This window comes from Neomonachus schauinslandi, chromosome 7, assembly GCF_002201575.2.
Source record: "Neomonachus schauinslandi chromosome 7, ASM220157v2, whole genome shotgun sequence".
NCBI classification, from domain to species: Eukaryota; Metazoa; Chordata; class Mammalia; order Carnivora; family Phocidae; genus Neomonachus; species Neomonachus schauinslandi.
The window spans coordinates 144,843,052-144,862,212 of record NC_058409.1 but is presented as its reverse complement, the minus strand read 5'-3'; the positions used below and the strand labels follow the sequence as shown (position 1 = coordinate 144,862,212).

The 19,161-nt window shown below is 42.7% G+C and overlaps 1 protein-coding gene across 1 annotated transcript in view; it reads left to right on the top strand.

Moving 5' to 3' along the window:
* MTRR (5-methyltetrahydrofolate-homocysteine methyltransferase reductase) overlaps nt 1-17,470 on the top strand; it is a 33,241-nt gene extending 15,771 nt beyond the window's left edge. The window contains exons 7-15 of the mRNA XM_021702507.1: nt 1,031-1,184; nt 2,083-2,171; nt 4,535-4,715; nt 7,926-7,968; nt 8,516-8,702; nt 11,548-11,666; nt 12,715-12,807; nt 12,922-13,104; nt 15,594-17,470. Of these exons, the coding sequence (XP_021558182.1) occupies nt 1,031-1,184; nt 2,083-2,171; nt 4,535-4,715; nt 7,926-7,968; nt 8,516-8,702; nt 11,548-11,666; nt 12,715-12,807; nt 12,922-13,104; nt 15,594-15,738 (1,194 nt within the window). The 3' untranslated portion in view covers nt 15,739-17,470. The remainder of the gene's footprint in view (nt 1-1,030; nt 1,185-2,082; nt 2,172-4,534; nt 4,716-7,925; nt 7,969-8,515; nt 8,703-11,547; nt 11,667-12,714; nt 12,808-12,921; nt 13,105-15,593) is intronic.
* The last annotated feature ends 1,691 nt before the right edge of the window (nt 17,471-19,161 follow it).

Genomic DNA, 19,161 nt, shown 5'->3' with positions numbered 1-19,161 from the left:
ATTAGCCTCAGTTAGGGAGCTACCTGCTAATCCTGTAACCTCAGTGCCTGAGTTAACGTCTTCAAAGTCACTCAGCTATATATTTTGATGGAGGTTCTGGGAAGTGGGTTGTGGCTTTCAGAAAAGGGTGTGTCAGGGCTGTCCATGTAGATTTCCTTGAACCTCCTAATAGGGAAAAAAATGACAAGCATCAAAACTAGATGGTTTTGCTTATATACTGTTGAGTAGTTCTACATTCCTTTGGAACATTTAAATAATCCATACTGTTAAATATTCTTTGTCCACCAAAGCATTTTGTTTTTTATTCTTTTCTACACTTTTGTCATAAAGTGGTGAGGGTTGGCCAGTAGGTGGGTTCAGTCTGTGCCCCTCACAGGCCAGGGCTGTGAGCATGTGTGGTCAGAGGCTCTCTTCAGATATTGCCGTTGTTCTCCATCACTCTGTAAATGGCCGTGCTATTCATTCATAGTACCAAGCTAGGTGCTGTAACCTTTTGTGCTCAGTAAAGAAAACTTAAGTGTCATCTGCCACCCCTCTTTTTCCCCTAAAGGAAGGAAATTGAGAATCAATGCAGACAGCCTTAAGTAGTTTCTCTCCCTCATAATGTGTGTTTTCATAAGAGGAGTTTTTATGTTGATAAAACATTACTTACTAAGGCACCTTAAATGAGAAAGGTTTTAACTAACATTGTAAAAAATACTGAAATGATTTAAAGCAAATCATTGGATAACTGAAATTTTTTTCTTTAAAGTAACTCTTGGGGCGCCTGGCTGGCATGTGACTCTTGATCTTGGGGTTGTGAGTTGGAGCCTCACATTGGGTGTAGAGATTACTTAAAATAAAAAAAAAACAAAACTCGTAATGAAAGTAGATTTGTTCAGTTGGGCTTATTTTTTTGCAGTTAGAATCATTTTGTTTCTAATTCGTATTTTTAAAGGATCATATAATAAAAAACATGCTTTTGTTACCCCACAACTAAAACTCTTCAACTCATGGGCTTTTTTTTTTTCTTTCACTGTTTCTTCTCTAGAAAACAGATTTTTCCTATCAGCCTGGAGATGCCTTCAATGTGATCTGTCCCAACAGTGATTCTGAGGTACAAAACCTTCTCCAAAGACTGCAGCTCACGGACAGAAGAGAGCACTGTGTCCTCTTAAAAATTAAGGCAGACACAAAAAAGAAAGGTATGGCCCTGATCTCTTCTTAGGGTGTCATTGGGCTAACAGATTGGAGGTGACAAGTGCAAGGACCCCACCCTGCACCCTGTGTGATGGCTGCACATGTCCGAGGTTGGCCATGGGTCAGGGGGCAGAACGCTGGCGCTCTCTGACTTGTGGGTTTCTTAACTTTACATCAGGTACACTGAATGGGATGATGATGGATTGTATGCTTATTTGGACACTGCTGGACAGTAAAAATGAATGTAGCTATAGTCTTGGAGAAGCCGGTAGCTTAATTGGGCTGATTTGTTAGTTTGCTTTTGGAGTTAGCATTATTTTGTTTCTGAGTTACACAAGAGTAGTCCTACAATAAACGTTTATTCTATGAACCTTTTTAAAGTTTTTTGGTCATGTGTATTTCTCATAGCATATTTATTGCTTATTTAATATATAAAAACATTTTTTCATGATTAAAGGAAGTTGTTTAGTTATTTGCTTAGAATCTTGAACTGGAGTTCCATCAGTTCTAAAATTCTTTTTGCGAATAATATGCAGTGTTAGTGGACAAGTGCCATCTTTTGGCTTTTTGTTCCTTGGCTTTGGATAATTTCTCTCTTGTTTGGTATACCTAGATTTGGTATCTTTACGAAACATACCAAAGATCTATCTTTGGTAGATTTAGGTGTGGCTAATAATGCTATGGAATTTATAATTCTTTTACTATTTTTTTTGGTAAGGGGTTCCCCCCTGCCCCCGCATTCATTTTGGAAATTTTTTTGACTGCATAAACATTGCCACAAATCATGTTATACCTTCCTAGCACTGTAATGTAAAGTATACAGTTAATTGGTTTTTTAAGAATGGGGAAATGTTTTATTCTTTACTTTCTGTGTCATGGACTCTTTCCTGTCTGCCTGAAAAGGAGCAGCCTTACCCCAGCATATACCTGAGGGATGTTCTCTCCAATTCATTCTGACCTGGTGCCTTGAAATACGAGCAGTTCCTAAAAAGGTACTTTTCTTTGGATAACTATTTAAAAATGTACTTAGCTCTGTGTAGGATTTATTAAATCTGGTATTTGCCCTTTAAAGGCTTTGAAAATATGTCTTTCACACCATGTTTTCAAAATAGGCCCCAAGGGTGCGTAGTATTTTTGCAATTTTCATAGATATTTTTATGTTGTGCTTATATTGAAATTCTGTTTTCTATAGAAACAAGATTTTTAAAGTAGAGTTTTTTCATATTTTTACTAGGTATTAATTTGATGTGCTACATTAATCAGTGATTAAAGTGACCCCAGATGACCTTGTGTTATCTAGCTGTACTTCACCCTTTTTGTGATTGATGACAGGAAGCTTATGAGAGTGCAGGCTTACCCCTGCTTGCCACTCATTTAATGTTGAGATCTCTTCTGTGTGAAAGTACATAATTCTTTACTGTTAAGTCAGAATTCTTCAGGAAAAAATGAAAGGTTCTGGGAGATTATATTGATGTTTGGATGTACGTGGACAGAGTGATCCACTAGAGGTCAGGAGGATGCCGGGAGCTATCTTTTAAAAGATGCTGTAACTGATTCCTTCTAAGCCTGTCCCTCACATGGGTATGAATGGGGGAGACTTCCCAGCTGTGCTTTGCCAAATTCGTATTGCCAGTGCGCATAATAGTGCTATTATCAGGCTGCCCTCCACAAGGCCTTTTTTATGCTCTGTCTTATTAATGTGTTTTGCATGCAGTCTTCGGGAAGCCAACTCCTTTAGAGAGAGGCTCAGACCTAGATATAATTTGAATAAGTGTAGTCTTCACTGTGATGAGAACTTCTTGATTAAAAGTCAGTTTCATAATTTTAGTTCAGCTCTCCCATTTCATAAAGCATGTAAGGTAGACATGTTTTTCCTTAATATAAAAGTAATGCGCTCATAAAAATTCTGGACACAAAATTAAGTAACTTGGGAAGCAAAAGACCTTTATAATCAAATCCTCAGGCTCAACCCTTAAATTTTGTTTCGCTAAGAAAAAAACGAGGTCCTCTGGTATATGTGCTTTTCTGTCACACGCCTTCTTACCTAAATAGAACTTGGGAGTTTGTATACCCCAGCATGGAAAAGGTATCTTACCAGGGGTCTGTGCATAGACGTGGGGTGCTCATTGATCCCACATGGTTTCCCAAGTGCTTGTTCCACATTCGGCCCTGTGTCTGGCATTTTGAAGAAGGCATGTGATTTGTTGGTCTCTTAGGATTTTTTTAGTCAGGACTTCTGAGCTGAGCCACTGAGCACCTGTGACCCTCACAAGAGGAGTGATGTCATCCTCCCTGGTAAGGGAGTCCGGGACATGAAGGTGCTTGAGCCATGGAATAAAAAAGTCCCTGTTAGCATTTCACTTAGCATTTGATGCAGATTACTTGCTTAATTGCTTTGTTCTTAACCCTTGAGTGGTAAGAGCTATATATGTCATATTTGGAATACGTTGAAACCAAAAGTCGTTATTAGCAAGTTGGTCTTTTGTCCAAGAGTTTGGACATAGCTCTGTCTTTGAGGCTTGGGGTTCAGGATGTTATTGCTTTGCTTTCTTCATTTATATTCTCCTCCTCTTTCTACAGTGAGTCTGAGGTGACTAAGAGAGTCCATGTGCAGGAGGCTTCTTGATGTTCTGGCTCTGCCTGTCTTTTCAGCCTTTGTCCCGTGTCCGCATTGCCCTGCATCCACACGGAACTGTTCCTGGCCCCGGGAGTGTGCTTTTGCCTGCCTCCTGTGCCTTCATGGAGCTGGGCCATCGGCTTAGCCCTTCTTCACACTTTGTTTCTCTCCTGTGGCCAGCCTTCAGCTCAGGCTTGCGTTCTGGGGCACGTTCGGCTTCAGAAGCCCCTGACATCCTGGGTGTGCCCCTGTTGGGGTAGTCAGGCTCTTGCATGCCGTCCCTGGCCCGTGAGCCTTGCCAGCCGAGGAGCTGTCGTGCCCACCGCCTGTTGTATAAAGAGAACTTAACAGCTGTCCGATGAATGCAGAGGCCCAACTTGTAATCATCCGCTAAGACAAGAAAAGTATTTTGTCTTGAGTTAAAATTGATGAGTTAGGAGATTTCTGGTCATTGTTACTCAGATATATCGGACATGTAGTTTGAGATCATACTTGGGACTGCTGAGGTGGTTTAGGAAACAGGAAAGGTGGCTAAAAGTCAAACATGGAAGGTGATTTTCCTTAGCAGGCTGACATTAAAGCAAATAAGTTAAATTCTCTTTTCCTAATCACACTCCGAAGGGCGCTGTCACTTTTTCTTGGATAATTGGGCACATCCCCAGCTAGAGCCTAACCGGAGATTTGAGCGGCCTGACCACACGTGGATCTTTCAGTCGGCTTCCTTTGCCTTGGCCGCAGGCGTTGTTGCGAGCCCTCTCGGACTACACCAGCGACGGGCCTGAGAAGCGAAGGCTGCAGGAGCTGTGCAGCCGCCAGGGCGCGGCCGATTACAATCGTCTCGTGCGAGATGCGCACGCCAGCCTGTTCGACCTGCTCCTTGCTTTCCCGTCCTGCCAGCCGCCGCTTCGTCTCCTGCTCGGTGAGTGGCCACTCTCCCCGCCCCTGCACCCAGCAGGCCTTTTTGTTCAGAGCCCTCTGCTTGGGGGCCGCCCTCTGCAGTCGGTCTGGCACGTGGGAACACAGCTCCGTGAGGAAACGTCGGGGTGTGTTCAGGGCCTCCTGGGAGGCAGAAAGAATGCCTCTGCCTGGATTGTCTGTCTCCTATTTCTTCCTTCTACCATTGTCACTGGCCTTTGCTCTCATATCAGCCAGTCTTAATTTTCTTTCTTTGGGTCAGCATTTAACATCTTTTCTGTTCATTTAGCTAGTTTTCAGAAAGGTTTTTTTGTTTGTTTGATTTTTGGTACTTTTTTTTTTTTTTTTTTTTTTTTAGTCCAATGTTACCTAAAAATGAGCTTCCTAAGGAAAAAAAAATTTTTTTTCTTTTTCAAAGCTGATGAACAGGGGCACCTGGGTGGCTCAGTCGGTTAAGTGTCTGCCTTCGGCTCAGGTCATGATCCCAGAGTCCTGGGATCGAGCCTTGAATCGGGCTCCCTGCTCAGCGGGAAGCCTGCTTTTCCCTCTCCCACTCCCCCTAGCTTGTGTTCTCTTTCACTGTCTCTCTGTCAAATAAATAAAATCTTTGAAGGGCGCCTGGGTGGCTCAGTCGGTTAAGCGTCTGCTTTCGGCTCAGGTCATGATCCCAGGGTCCTGGGATCGAGTCCCACATCGGGCTCCCTGCTCGGCGGGAAGCCTGCTTCTCCCTCTCCCTCTCCCACTCCCCCTGCTTGTGTTCCCTCTCTCGCTGTGTCTCTGTCAAATAAATAAATAAAATCTTTAAAAAAAAAAAAAAAGGGGGGGGGCATCTGGGTGGCTCAATTTAAGCGACTGCCTTCAGCTCAGGTCATGATCCTGGAGTTCCAGGATCGAGTCCCGCTTCGGGCTCCCTCCTCAGTGGGGAGTCTGCTTCTCCCTCTCCCACTCCACTCTCTTGTGCGCTCTCTCTTTCTCTCTCTCACATAAACAAAAATAAAATCTTAAAAAAAAAAAAAAAATTAAAAAAAAAAAAAAAGCTGATGAACAGTAGACGTAATTGACTAGAGGTTAATGCGGTGTGCTGTCTGTGCGGAAGACAGGAATGCCGCCGTCTGGCCGAGTCCGGCTCAGGGTTCTCCAAGGGCAATGGAGACCCCTCCCTCTGTGCCAGTGCAGGTGGCCTTGTTCAGGGTGCGCCAGGCTTGAAGCTGGGGCGAGACATGTCACAAAACAGTCAAATGGAAGATGATTCTGTTTTCGTCCTCATTGTCTCCTGGGGTCTTCATGTGCACAGAAGAGAGAAGATCCTCTTTGAGGAACTAGTGTCAGGAGAGGGGACTTTCAGTGGCAGCCTCACTAGGGATTGGAGACATTTGCGAGCAGCAGGAACTGTGAAGATTGGGCAGGATTGTTAAACCTTGAGTACTTTCCTGTGCTGGTAATTTTCGCCTCTCCTCTCTCTTTTCCTGTAATGATAAGTAATAAAATGTTTAAAATTTGCATTTATCTTTGGTGGTAGGAAAATGTGTATTGTGCTTTTTTACTTTTAGGCCCCAGGGTCCCCCGATGTCCAGTGCAGTTTGGAGTGTTCTCCTTTATTACATAGAATCCTGCTTTCTCTCCCTTTTACTATTCCTTTTCCTTCTCAAAATGGTGAAGTTACTAGATGAGGTCGCCCTTCCCTCTTCCCTGTATTCAAACTCACACTGCTCCCCTTCTCAGTTTAGAATGAATACAGGGGTTGGGAGAATAATCAGAACATATGGAGGGAAGTTGTAAGAACTCTTGTAAAGCTATCCAATGTTTTAGTTCTTTTCATGGATTTGCTGGATATTTTTTTAACTTTTATATAGCATTTATTATGTAGTTCTATAAAAACTAATAAAGGAATTGAGACTTAAAAAATTTATTTTCCACTTCTTTAAGTAAACAATGTATCTAAAGCTTAGTATTATGTTGAGCCCTCTTTTAAGCGTTATTCTGTTACTAAATTTTAGAAGAGTCTTTCCAAGTTTTTGCCAGATAACTTTTAAAAATATAACCTTGATAAGACTGTTGAATCACAGACCTGTACCTCTGAAACAAACAATACATTATATGTTAAAAAAAAAAAAAAAAAAAAGATAGGAACGGAAAAATGAAGGGGGGGAATCGGAGGGGGGAGATGAACCATGAGAGACTATGGACTCTGAGAAACAAACTGAGGGTTCTAGAGGGGTGGGGGTGGGGGGATGGGTTATCCTGGTGATGGGTATTAAAGAGGGCACATTCTGCATGGAGCACTGGGTGTGAGACGCAAACAATGAATCATGGAACACTACATCAAAAACTAATGTAATGTATGGTGATTAACATAACATAATAAAATATATAACCTTGAACAGAAAAAAATTTTAGAGTTTGTTGGTGTGCAGTTAGGTATTCAAAGATTGATTCTTTGACCTGCTTTAAAAGAGCTCCAATGTATCTAGAAACCACTGGGTTCTGGATAACTTAAAAGTTTTACCCCTATACTTTCATTTTGTTGCTGTAGAAATATAAGGAGGAAAGATATTTCAAGCCTAGGTATTTCCCATAATCCTTAAAATAGTGATCTTTAATCTTTGGGGGTCATGATCTTATTTCAAATATGAAAACTCTGGACACTTCTGCAGGAAACTGTGTACACACAGAAAATAAATGGGTTTCTTGATTCTGAAACCCATTCATGGATGCTTTTATTATCCTTCGGTTTAAGAAACCAGCCTTGGGGTGCCTGGGTGGCTCAGTTGTTAAGCATCTGCCTTCAGCTCAGGTCATGATCCCAGGGTCCTGGGATCGAGCCCCACATCGGTCTCCCTGCTCCGCGGGAAGCCTGCTTCTCCCTCTCCCACTCCCCCTGCTTGTGTTCCCTCTCTCGCTGTATCTCTCTCTGTCAAATAAATAAAATCTAAAAAAAAAAAAAAAAAACCAGCCTTTAGAAAGACACTGATTTCAGGTAAAGAAATGCAATATGTCTGATTTTTTAACGTGAAGAATTAGAAAAAAATATTCAGTAAAGACTTATTTAGTCACAGTGAATTTACATTTGCTCTAAAATATGATTTAAATTAAAATGTTATTTTGGGTGTTCTAAATAGGAAAAAGCCAACTCAAGCTTGAATTTTTACAAAACCTTACATATAATTTTCAATAGCAGTAAAGTAATTGCTTATTTTTAATTTTTTTTTTCTAGAACATCTTCCTAAGCTCCAGCCGAGACCATATTCATGTGCAAGGTACTGATATTTATTAACATATAAGATCTTTCTCCCAAAATGTTGTGAATCTCTGGCTTCCAAATCCTTATTAGTTCCGAACTCCCCCGGTGAAAACTTACCTGATTTGTGGACGACAACAGCAGGCGTGGCCGGGACTGAAGGGGACCGGTGTTGGGACTCCCGTCCTGCATGTGTTCAGAGTGTAGAATCTCCAGCGCACCCCTGTCCACAGCCACGTTCCCCCACGTCGGGCTGCGAGGCCCCGGTCCTCCACCTGCTGCCCCTCCGGCCATGCCTGGGCAGCAGAGACGGGCAGTGGACAGATGAAAGGTTCTATAAATCTTAAGGAGTCTTAAAGCAAACAGGTAATTGGAAATTTTTCTGAATATCACAAAACAGGGGCAGGAGAGGAGGAGCTTTTAAGTAGCAACAGAGCTCTTTTCCCTGAAGAGTTGCAAGGTAGATGAGAGCCCACAGGAAATATCCTTCAGTAAAAAAGGCTGCGTCTGGCCTGTGTGCCTTAGTCCTGATACAGAGTTTAAAACTGACCTGTGTGTCTCTGCAGCTCAAACCTGACTCACCCAGGGAAGCTTCATTTCATTTTTAACATTGTGGAGTTTGTGTCGAACACCACAATGGAAGTTCTGCGGAAGGGCGTATGCACAGGCTGGCTGGCCACGGTGGCCGCGTCCGTTCTTCATCCATACCCGCGAGTGTCCCGTGCAGAAGGTGGGAAAGCCCCGGCTCCGGAGGTACTGGGAGTGTGCAGTTTGGGCATTATTAGAATTATTTGCCTGGTTAATGTGGTCTTCCCTGCATTGTCTGTGTCCATCAGGTTTATTCAAAGGAAAATGTTTGCCATACTTGATTTTTAAAATCTATGTTGGAAAGTCAGGAAAACATTACATTTTCATTTACTATTAATCCATATATTTCTCAAATATGTAAAGTGTGAATTTTGGATAATACAGTCTTTTCTCCTCCTCATCATATTCATAGAAAAGATCTTTTTGGCTAATACTTTGGGAAGATTGGGCACAGGAAAAGAGCCATGTAAATGCTGAAGGCTGGTGTTGAGGGACAGCCTCATCTTACGTATAGATTATACCCTGTGTCCCAGATAAATCCTTACTTGGCAATCAGTTGACAACCAAAGATTAATTTTATGTCCTTCAGTTTTGGGTAGTAGGATTTTGCTGTATTTCTTCCCTTTTTGTCTTAGATGTGGTGTACATCCAAATTAGTGCTGTTAGTGTGAAGGCATAATGAGGGGGAAGCCCTTTAAAAACACGTAGGAGAAACATGTTCCTTGATTTTTGTGACCAAACCGTGGACACATTTACATCTGGACTTAGTGCCATCCTTCATGTTTTGATACAGCACTTGGCGAATCTCACTTAAGACTACAGCATAAGGAACAATTTAAAGTCCCCCCTTGCCTGTGAGGATGGTTGAAATTAAACAGAACATTTCAGGCTTTATCATGAAGTCTTTTTCTGTGGTATTGAAAAAATGAATGTGTCTTTTGTAGCGTTATCTCAGGACTGGTTTGGTTGCTATAAGTTACTGGAGTTGAAAAATTCATGCCCTAAGGGGAAAGTAAGACTTCAGTATATACTTGAGGGCGCTCATGGGAAGCTGCTGCTTGAAATTGCCCTTTACCGTGGTATTTTCCCAGGCTCCTGCCTGGGACAGAGGTGCCTGAGAGAGTGAGAGAAAGAGAGACCCCCTCCCTTCGCCCCCCCCCCCATACTCCTAGGTCACAATGCATCAACAAAATATTAACCTGAGACACTTCCCTTTTTGAGAAGAAATATTATGGTATGGACATAAAAGTATTATGTCATTTTATGATCCTATAAAAATGGATGCTTTTCAGAAAGTTAAAGAAATATATATATCCATAACCTATCACAAACACCGAGCATGGGTGCCATTCACACATTCTTTTTCTCCCTTCTGCCTTTTTCTTTCTCCTTTGTCCATTTTAACAGATCTTTATTATAGATTCCCTAGTATTCAGGCATTAGAGGTATGGGAATAAGGATACAATTTAAATTGTATGGTGCTTACTGTCATACCTATTTTGTTAGGAAGTGTAGAGAATGTTAACATTCACATGACCCACCCACACCCTCCAACTGGTAGATGGGACAGCTGTTGACAGATACCCCCTGTCCTTGGGAAGCGTAGACTGCCCCACCCATTGATGTGTAGTCTGGCTGCGTGACCACATTCCACCAGTGAGATGTGAGCAGACGGGACCTGTGCCCCCTCTAAGCAGGACTGCTGAACCCCCTGCTGGCATGGCTTGCCTCTCTCTCCTCTTTGACGGAAGGATGGGATGATGCAGGTCAGGGATGCTCCTTGGACTTGGATACAAGTGGAGGGGATCTGGGCTGCAGTGCTGTAGCCCACTTGTAGCCTTTAAGGAGAGCCAGGCAGAAGTGTTGGCTGCTGTAAACCATTTGAGATCTACTGCAGCGAGAGTGGACTAATCCCGGTCTCCTTGCGGTCTCTAGAACGCAGGCCCTGTGCTCTCACTGGCACACCCCTGTCCTACGCAGTGTATCCTGCTTTCGTGTGCTTCACGGGGCTTATCATCACCAGTCATTTTACAGATGAATGTTTGATTATTGTCTCTTCCTTCCATTAGAATGTAAGTGCATGAGGACAGGGATTCTGTTCATTTCTCTATCTGTAGTGCTTGTCATATTGAGTACCGTCAATGAGGCCGGTAAGTGAGTGGGTTATGTGAGACTAGTGTGAGATGAATTACGGTCTCATTCCAGAATGCCAACATTCATCTCACATCGCTCTGCCAGTTCTTCCTTTACAAAGTATGGTGTTCATCCTATTGATGAACTTCAAAAGCCTTTCCTTACATTAAAGGTTAAAATGTATACCGTTACACCTAGAACAGATTCCTGTCACTTGGTATAACTCACGCATATGGAGAAGTGACACTGGGACTGAGATATATTTAGAAATGGATTCCTTGTACATATCCCTGGCACATGATTTAGAAGAAAAGTCTTCTGAAATTTTAGCAAAAAGATTGTCTTTATCTGTGTATGCTGCTTATTATTCTAGTTTTGCAAGAACACATAACATCAAACTTTACACAAACAGCACAGTTCTTCATCTTTGGAGCAACCCCCTCATTTTTCCTTCAGGTGCCAATTTGCTCTTGAAGCTCTCACTCCATCTTGATGTTGATCTTCATTGCCCCTTTATGTGTAAACACAGAGAATCCTAGCTTCAGTTTGTCGTGCATTTCTCCATAATACAGATAATGGGTTGCCGACTAGGAAGCAGATCTTACTCATGGGCCTAGGAAAAGAATTTGATTGTATCTATTCAGTGTTCTACCTTAGAAATATGCCTGTCATTTCTAAAGCACCTTTGATTTCGATGGAAAAGAAATATTTGCAAGACAGACTTGTCTGGTATTTTTTTCCTCTGTAATGACAAATGTGTTCATGGTTTCAGTAAGATTTAATGCTGCTATTTAATTTCTTTAGCAAAGATCATCTTGGTTATATGCCTTTGTCTAGGGTTTCTTTCAGAGTCATGAGCATTCGTTTAATATTCCAGATATCCATCTCTCCTCGAACAACCAATTTTTTCCACTTACCGAGTGACCCCTCAGCCCCCATCATAATGGTGGGTCCGGGAACTGGCATAGCGCCCTTCATTGGTTTCCTGCAACACAGGTGTGTGCTTTCTTTGACTACTGAGAAACTGTGTCCCTGTGATCCTGGGTGGAAATATATAATAGCCTTTTTGTTTCTTCAGTGCTTTTTTTGGATATTGGACTTTGGTTGTAAAAGTTCTATTTTAAAAAATTACTATCAAATGTGTGATAGCGTAATTTGTCACCACGGGAAAAGTAAACATGATGTCTTCCAGAGGTTTTGTTTTTGTATCAGAACTTCCCTTTTTACTGTAGCACTTTTTTTCTTTTTTTTCCCCAGCTGCACTATAGTTTATAACGTATGTAGTTGGGGACAGATTTCAGGCACACCTTTAAGCTGTGATGATGTATAGACTGTTCCATCTATTTCTTAACTAGGTAAAATTGCAACTAACAGAGATCCAGTTATACCAAAAGTTTCAAAGTTAAACCTAAATGTCAGTAATTTTCAGCAGATTGTTATTAGTAGATGTGTTTTTGTATTAATGTGGAACTATTTGATATAAAATAAATTGCGCTTCTCTCCCTGTTTGTGAAATAACGAACAATTCTTTGCTGGTCCCCACATAGTGGTGTAATATCCTTTGGACAAAGTCTTTTTGTTGTTTTTAGTTTTAATTTTTTTCTTAAAGGAAGCAGAGAGTAATGGCAGACATACCCAGTGTGTCTGCTTGCTGTGTCATTCCTGAAACCCTTCACAGCAGATCATTCTGCCATTTAAAGCCCTGGGCCACTCTTCCATTACGTTAATTAAGAGTTAATTTTATTCACAAAGTTGCTGTTAGTATTTAATGTAGAAATTAGTGTAGCTTTCACACTGGGATATTTTGAATTCTCCACAGAGATGCCATAGAGAGCTTGCAGGTGTCCATAGCGCACAGATGGCGTGCTTGTCGGGGGGGGCGTCTGCTGGGGCGCTTGGGAGCCCGTGGGCAGGACTGTGGTAACCTGGGCTAAACTCACAGTGACGGTGAATCCTGTCTGGATTGGCTGGTGGTATTTCTGACCAAATAGATTGGTTTTACATATTCTTTATATCCAACATCTCAGCTTGCTTTTCCACATAGAGAGAAACTCCAAGAACAACATCCAGATGGACACTTTGGAGCAATGTGGTTGTTTTTTGGCTGCCGACATAAGGATCGGGATTATTTATTCAGGTACTATACAATTCTAGTATTGGAAGACTCAACAATGAGTATACAATTCTCATTTCAGACCTTTTAACTTTAAATGACAAACCTCTCAGTAACCTATTATATATTGTATTTCAGAGAGGAGCTCAGACATTTCCACCAGCGTGGAATCCTGACTCACTTGAAGGTTTCCTTCTCAAGAGATGCTCCTGTTGGAGAGGAGGAAGCCCCAGTGAAGTACGTGCAAGACAACATCCGGCTTCACAGCGAGCAGGTGGCAAGGCTCCTTCTTCATGAGCGTGGCTGTATTTACGTCTGTGGGTAAGTGGCAGTCACTCAAATGCCAGGTAGGCGAAGGCAGTTGATAATACTTATTAATTGAACCGGGGGCCATTAATAATCTAGACAGGTTGGATGAGAGATTTGATTCTTAAGTACAGGAATAGAAATATAAGTTCTGAAATGATTTTAACATTTAATAACCAAGAAGTTGTCATTATCAGGGAAATGGAAGTGAAATCAATTCTTGCATTTCAGAATACATTGTGCCATATTGAATACATGTTTGAGCCTCTGAAAGTTTTATTTGGTGTTAAGATGCTGATCATTTAACTTGAAGTCTCAGGATTGATTTTGTTGTGTCCAAGAATATGAGATATGTGCATTTGACCTGGCTAAGGCAAACCATAGTTTTGACTCTGAGAATGTGGATCTAAAGATCCTTTTTTTTTTTTTTTAAGGCATAATTTGTAACGTCAAAGTTGACAGTAAGCCAGGAATCATTTTTATGTTGAGTTTTATATACTTTCTGAGGCAAGATCTGTTACAGAAACCCAAAATTGCCATAAATAAAAATTTTAGAAACTTACCAACTTGTTTTAATGGAATTCAAAAAAACTGTGCTAATTAAAAAGGTCCTTTGAGTAAGAAATAGCTCCTTTTAATTCTGGCACATCCCAGGCATTTAAAACGTACATACATCACCAAGTCAGGTGTGGTTTTTTGTTGTTGTTGTTGTTGTTGTTGTTGTTTTTACCTGTGATACCAAAGCAGAAATACTGGTACAGTGACCTAGAATATAGATATAAATATAACAGAAACAGGTTTTATAAAACAACTTTTTCTATTTACTTCTCATTACATGTTGTGGTAACTTCTGTTTTATTGTTTTTTTTAAAATTGATTTTGCCTCCTAAGTTCTTAGATTTTATGACCCGTTCATGGATTTTTGACTCTCAGTAGAGAAACCCTGCTTTAGGTTGATAAAGGGCATAGATTCTGGACATTGTGCTTGTTTACATTTTCATTTAGTTTTTAAAGAAATGTTTGACCTTCACTTTGTAGAGGATAGAGCTGTCAGTGTTGAACAGGCTGGAATTTTAAAGATTTTATTTATTTATTTGAGAGAGCACAAGCACAAGTGCGGGGAGCGGCAGAGGGAGAGGGAGAAGCAGACCCCCAGCTGAGCAAGGAGCCCGATGTGGGACTTGATCCCAGGACCCCAGGATCATGACCTGAGCCAAAGGCAGACACTTAACTGACTGAGCCACCCAGGCGCCCCCAGGCTGGGTTTTAGATGTACCTCTAACTAATAGAGGCAAAGTCAGTTGTACAAATATATGAATAACTGGTAAATGACAGCTTGGAGAGTATCTTAAATGTCCAAACACGTTAACCCAGAAATCGCTTTTTACAATCACTGGTGCTTCACTTTTCCCATCTGCACAATGGAATTGATAGTGTTCATGACAGTGGTCAGTGGTGGAGGCTCAGAACAAGACCCCTGGCACCGTAATGCGGACCAGCCCCTCAGCAGGAGTGAACCTGTCCCTAAGTCCAGGGGATGCTGTCCCAAGTGGGGGAGCCTTATGCTGCTGATAGTCAAGTAAGAAGACTGAGGGGACCCATGGGTTTGGCAACTGGCAGCCACTAGGGCCGTGGGAGGGGCCATGGGGATGGAAGCTCCGTCAGAGTGGTTGAGGGGAGAGCATGATGAGGAAGCCGAGGTGGCCACTGGAGACACCTTTTTCAAGAAATGTTACTGTAAGGGACAGGACAAGTTCTCTTGCTGACCTGTTAGTGTCCTGTCCAACTTTTACTCATTCAACAACATTTGGTGCCTCCTGAGCGCCTTGGCACAGTTCAGATGTTGAGAGCTGCAAGGCCGAGTGAGACACACTCCGTGCCCGCAGACCGCACACTCCCTGGCGGGAAAGCCACGTCAGCAGGTGCTCGCGGTATAGCAGATGCCATGTCGGGGCTGCAGGGGCACACAGCAGGGCCCCTCCCCCGTCCTGTAAATGAATAAGCTCAAACATGTCAAAGCACTTAGAGCCAGGCCCATAACTGAGTTCTCAGTAAGTGTGTCTGTTAATAATTGCGTGCATGCACGTGTGTGTGTGCACGCGCCTGTGTGCATATGAAGGCTTATAGGCATAAAGCCTTGTTGCCCTTGGGAATGCAAGTTCCGCTGTGTGCCCGGAGAATGAAGGGAGGGGATGAGAGATGAGCAGGAGCCAGGTTTACGAGGTCCTTAGACACTTAGTGAAGACTCAGCTGCTCCTGGAACGTGGACGCCTTGGAGGGGCTTTCAGCTGTGATGATGTGGTCAGCTTTGCCAGTTGGGATTGGTCACTGGGTAGAGGCCTGATGGATGACAGGCTGGGACACCTGTTAGGATGCTTCCCAGAGAAATAGAAGGAGGGCCAGGGTGGACGATGGTAGAGTCAGTGGGAGTTAGATTTGTGAATTATAGAGGCTTTGGTAGAAATTCTTGTTTTCTAAACATTGATGCTCTTCTTTTTTTCTAGAGATGCTAAGAATATGGCCAAAGATGTCAATGATACCCTTGTGGAAATAATTAGCAAAGAGGCTGGAGTTGAAAAACTAGAAGCAATGAAAACATTGGCTACTTTGAAAGAAGAAAAACGGTATCTTCAGGATATTTGGTCATAAAATCAGAAAATAAAGGAAGAGAATGATGCTTTTTTTGGCTCAAAGTAGTAAAAGACCATTTGGCTGAAACAGCCTTTCCATTTTTAAAAATAAAAATTTCTTTGGAGGAGGTAGAGTGGGAGTGGGTCGCCTTCTCGCAACAGCAGCCTTCTGATCGGGTTTTCCCGCGGCGTCTCCATGCTCGCCACGCCGGCTTCAGCTTGGCCTCCTGAGCTGAGGGGCGGCCCTCCTGCCCAGCCGCGCACGTCACAGGTGCCCTCTCCAGCTCACAGGGAAGGCGTCTGTCTGTGTGACGAGGCTTCCCAGCATGGACGTGGGCACGCGCGCCCACCTCGTAGATGGTTAAAGCCTGTGAACTTACGTTGCCAGTTTTTAAAATAGGAAAAATAATTTATTTTTATATGAAGTCTACCGTAAAGATTACTCCTATTAATGTATTAAAATTAACTCTGTATAGTTACTTGTTTATCCAGATGGTTCCTGACTTAGGATTGACAACGATGTGAAAGCCATACACGTTCAGTAGAAACGGGACTTCAGGTTTTGAGTGTGGATCCTCTCCCAGGCTGCCGGCGAGTGATCACATCCTCGCTCCTGATGCTGGGCAGCGGCAGCAGTCTCCAGGGCCAGCAGCCGTCTGTGCCCAACAACCATTTTGTCACCTTCAGTGCGGTATTCAGTCCGTTACATGAGCTATTCCCTATTTTGTGACTGTAGGCTCCTGTTTAAGTGCTCTGAGCACGTGTGAGGTAGGGTAGGCAAAGCTGTGGGATTTGGTGTCTTGAGTGCTTTTTGACCTAACAATATTTTCAACTTATAATGAATGTATCGGGATGTAACTTCACTATAAGTTAAGGAAGATATGTATAACTTTATCAAATGGTTATTTATTACCAAAAGTATATTTCTGATAAAAATATATTAAGGTAATGCTCAGATTTTTTTAAAATGATTTTAGAAATGTGAAATATATCTTAAAATTCTGTTATATGATTGATTTATCACAATTGCTTCTTAATATCCCAGTTCTAGAATTTAGGGAAATTGCATTCATTTTATAGGTGCGAGCAAGTATATATTTTAGTAAAACTACAACCCCCCCCTACTCTTCCTCTGTGTTCTTTTTGGCATGTTTTTTAGTTTTCGTACATTATCTTAACCCCATGATATCAATCAAATTGTATCCTAGGCTTAAAATGCCTGCCTAAATTAGTATCCTTATATTTTTAAAAATTCCTACTGCGTTCTGAATATTTATGTCCCTCCAAATTCCTGTGTTCCATTGTTAACCTCCATTATGATGATGGTAAGAGGTGGGGCCTCTGGGAGGAGCTTAGGTCAAGAGGGTGGAGCCCTCAGGCCTGGGATCGGTGCCCTGATGAGAGGCCCCACAGAGCTCGTGGCTCCTTCTGCCCAGTGAGGACACAGCAGTCGCAGTCTGCAGCCAGAAGGGAGCTCTCGCCAGAACCTGACCCCACCCACACCCCACTCTTGGACCCCACTCTCCAGCCTCCAGAGAGAAAGAAATCCCTTGTTTATGAGCCACCCACAGTCTGGTGATTTGTTACAGCCGCCCAAATGGACTATGACAATTCCCAGTGACAAGTTCTCTTAAAATTTGTCAGAACAGAAAACAGTATAAAAGGGTATGATTAATTTTTCTAGGCTCTAGTGTATATTGGTTTTTTTATTCAAGAGATTGGCATTTGAAAAACCTCTACCTGTCAAAGGTTTCTGGTCATTTTGAAAAATAATGTTAAGATTTGATAAACCTCTATCGCTATTTAATCTCTAGTCTTTCATATATTTTGTGATGGAAACAAATCTAAAAAGCAGAACATACCAAGCAAATCTGGTTACAGACCTAATTATATGCATATACTGTATGTATCAGCCAAAACAGGAGATGAGGACATTAAAAAGGACAAAGAAAGTGTTCTTTACTGATAAGTATAACAAGATGGAGTAAGAACTTGTGTTCACCTATCACCGTCGTCTATGAACGTGACCCCAAAGCTGACCCCAAAAGGTGACCCTGACAAATACACCGTCCCAGTGGGTGCTGGCACCTGCCCTTCGCCGTCTCATCTGCCTCCAGCATCCACGTCACTTTTTTTTTAAAGATCTTATTTATTTATTTGAGAGAGAGAGAATGAGAGACAGCATGAGAGGGAGGAGGGTCAGAGGGAGAAGCAGACTCCCTGCCGAGCAGGGAGCCCGACGTGGGACTCGATCCCGGGACTGCAGCATCATGACCTGAGCCGAAGGCAGTCGCTCAACCGACTGAGCCACCCAGGCGTCCCTACAGCATCCACGTTACTTCTGTTAGGCAGTGTTAGATGTCAAGTGCTAGGGCGCGTTCGTCGGCTCGCTCACAGCCTCACCAGAGGATGACAGTGAACATAGCATGAGAAACAGCTCCTACAGCCTGTTAGGTAAGCTTAGTGGAGTTCCAGGTCTCTCGCTAGACGGTCCATGACCTCTCGAAGGAAAAGTTTCAAGGTGGTTCCGACGTTCCAGAGGCAGGATTTTGTCCATCTAACCACGGTGGGCTGCCCCCCATCCCAGGGGCTGGACACAGTGCTGCTGTAGGGCTAAGTCTCAGGCCCTAACCGGGGGCCTCACCAGGTCATCTGACCTGTATGTAGGGTGGGGAGCACCCCTGAATATCCAAACTCCATCAGATCTTGAATACCACTAATTTTACCAAAGAGAGATCTTTCTAACCTCAGTCATTCTAATAAGCCGCTGTTGGACCCATTGTTTCCAGTACCAGTGCTGATCGGGGGAAGTCACCAAAGAGCTGGGGCAGCTAGCTGTCTGCAGTGTGGGTTTTTCACGAGAATGCCAGCTGCACCCAGAGCATTCTTGACTCTGTGTAACACACCTATGTATCTGTGCCAAAGATTTCTACACTCAATCAGATAGAATGGAATTTGACAGAAAGCTAAATGTATGTGCCACATCCGACAAACTAGGCACTTCATTGCTTTCCAATATACTTGATTGGAAGTTGCTTATGAGCTAGGCCATAGAGAAAACAATTGCATAAAATAAGGCGTTGTTCTCTGACCCTAATGGAGTTAAGAATGAATTACACAAAGCTGCCCACAGAGCACATAATAAGAACACATGAAAATGATCCATGGCATAGGAGGAAATAAAAATGGATTATAGAATATTTGGAAGTGATTTCTCTTAGACTACTAAATGTACATGTGGGATACAGCCAGAACAATACCCAGAGGGGGGTTCCCCCATTTCTGCTTTGTCAGGTACTGCTCAGTACTGTGGGGACAGCAGTGAGCAAAACATGAAACGCCTCTGTTCTCAGGAAGCTTACATTCTATGTTGAGAAGAGACGTATCTGAATAAATCAACGTACCAGTTATATGCGTAAGGAGGTCTGGCCTACAGTGTTCC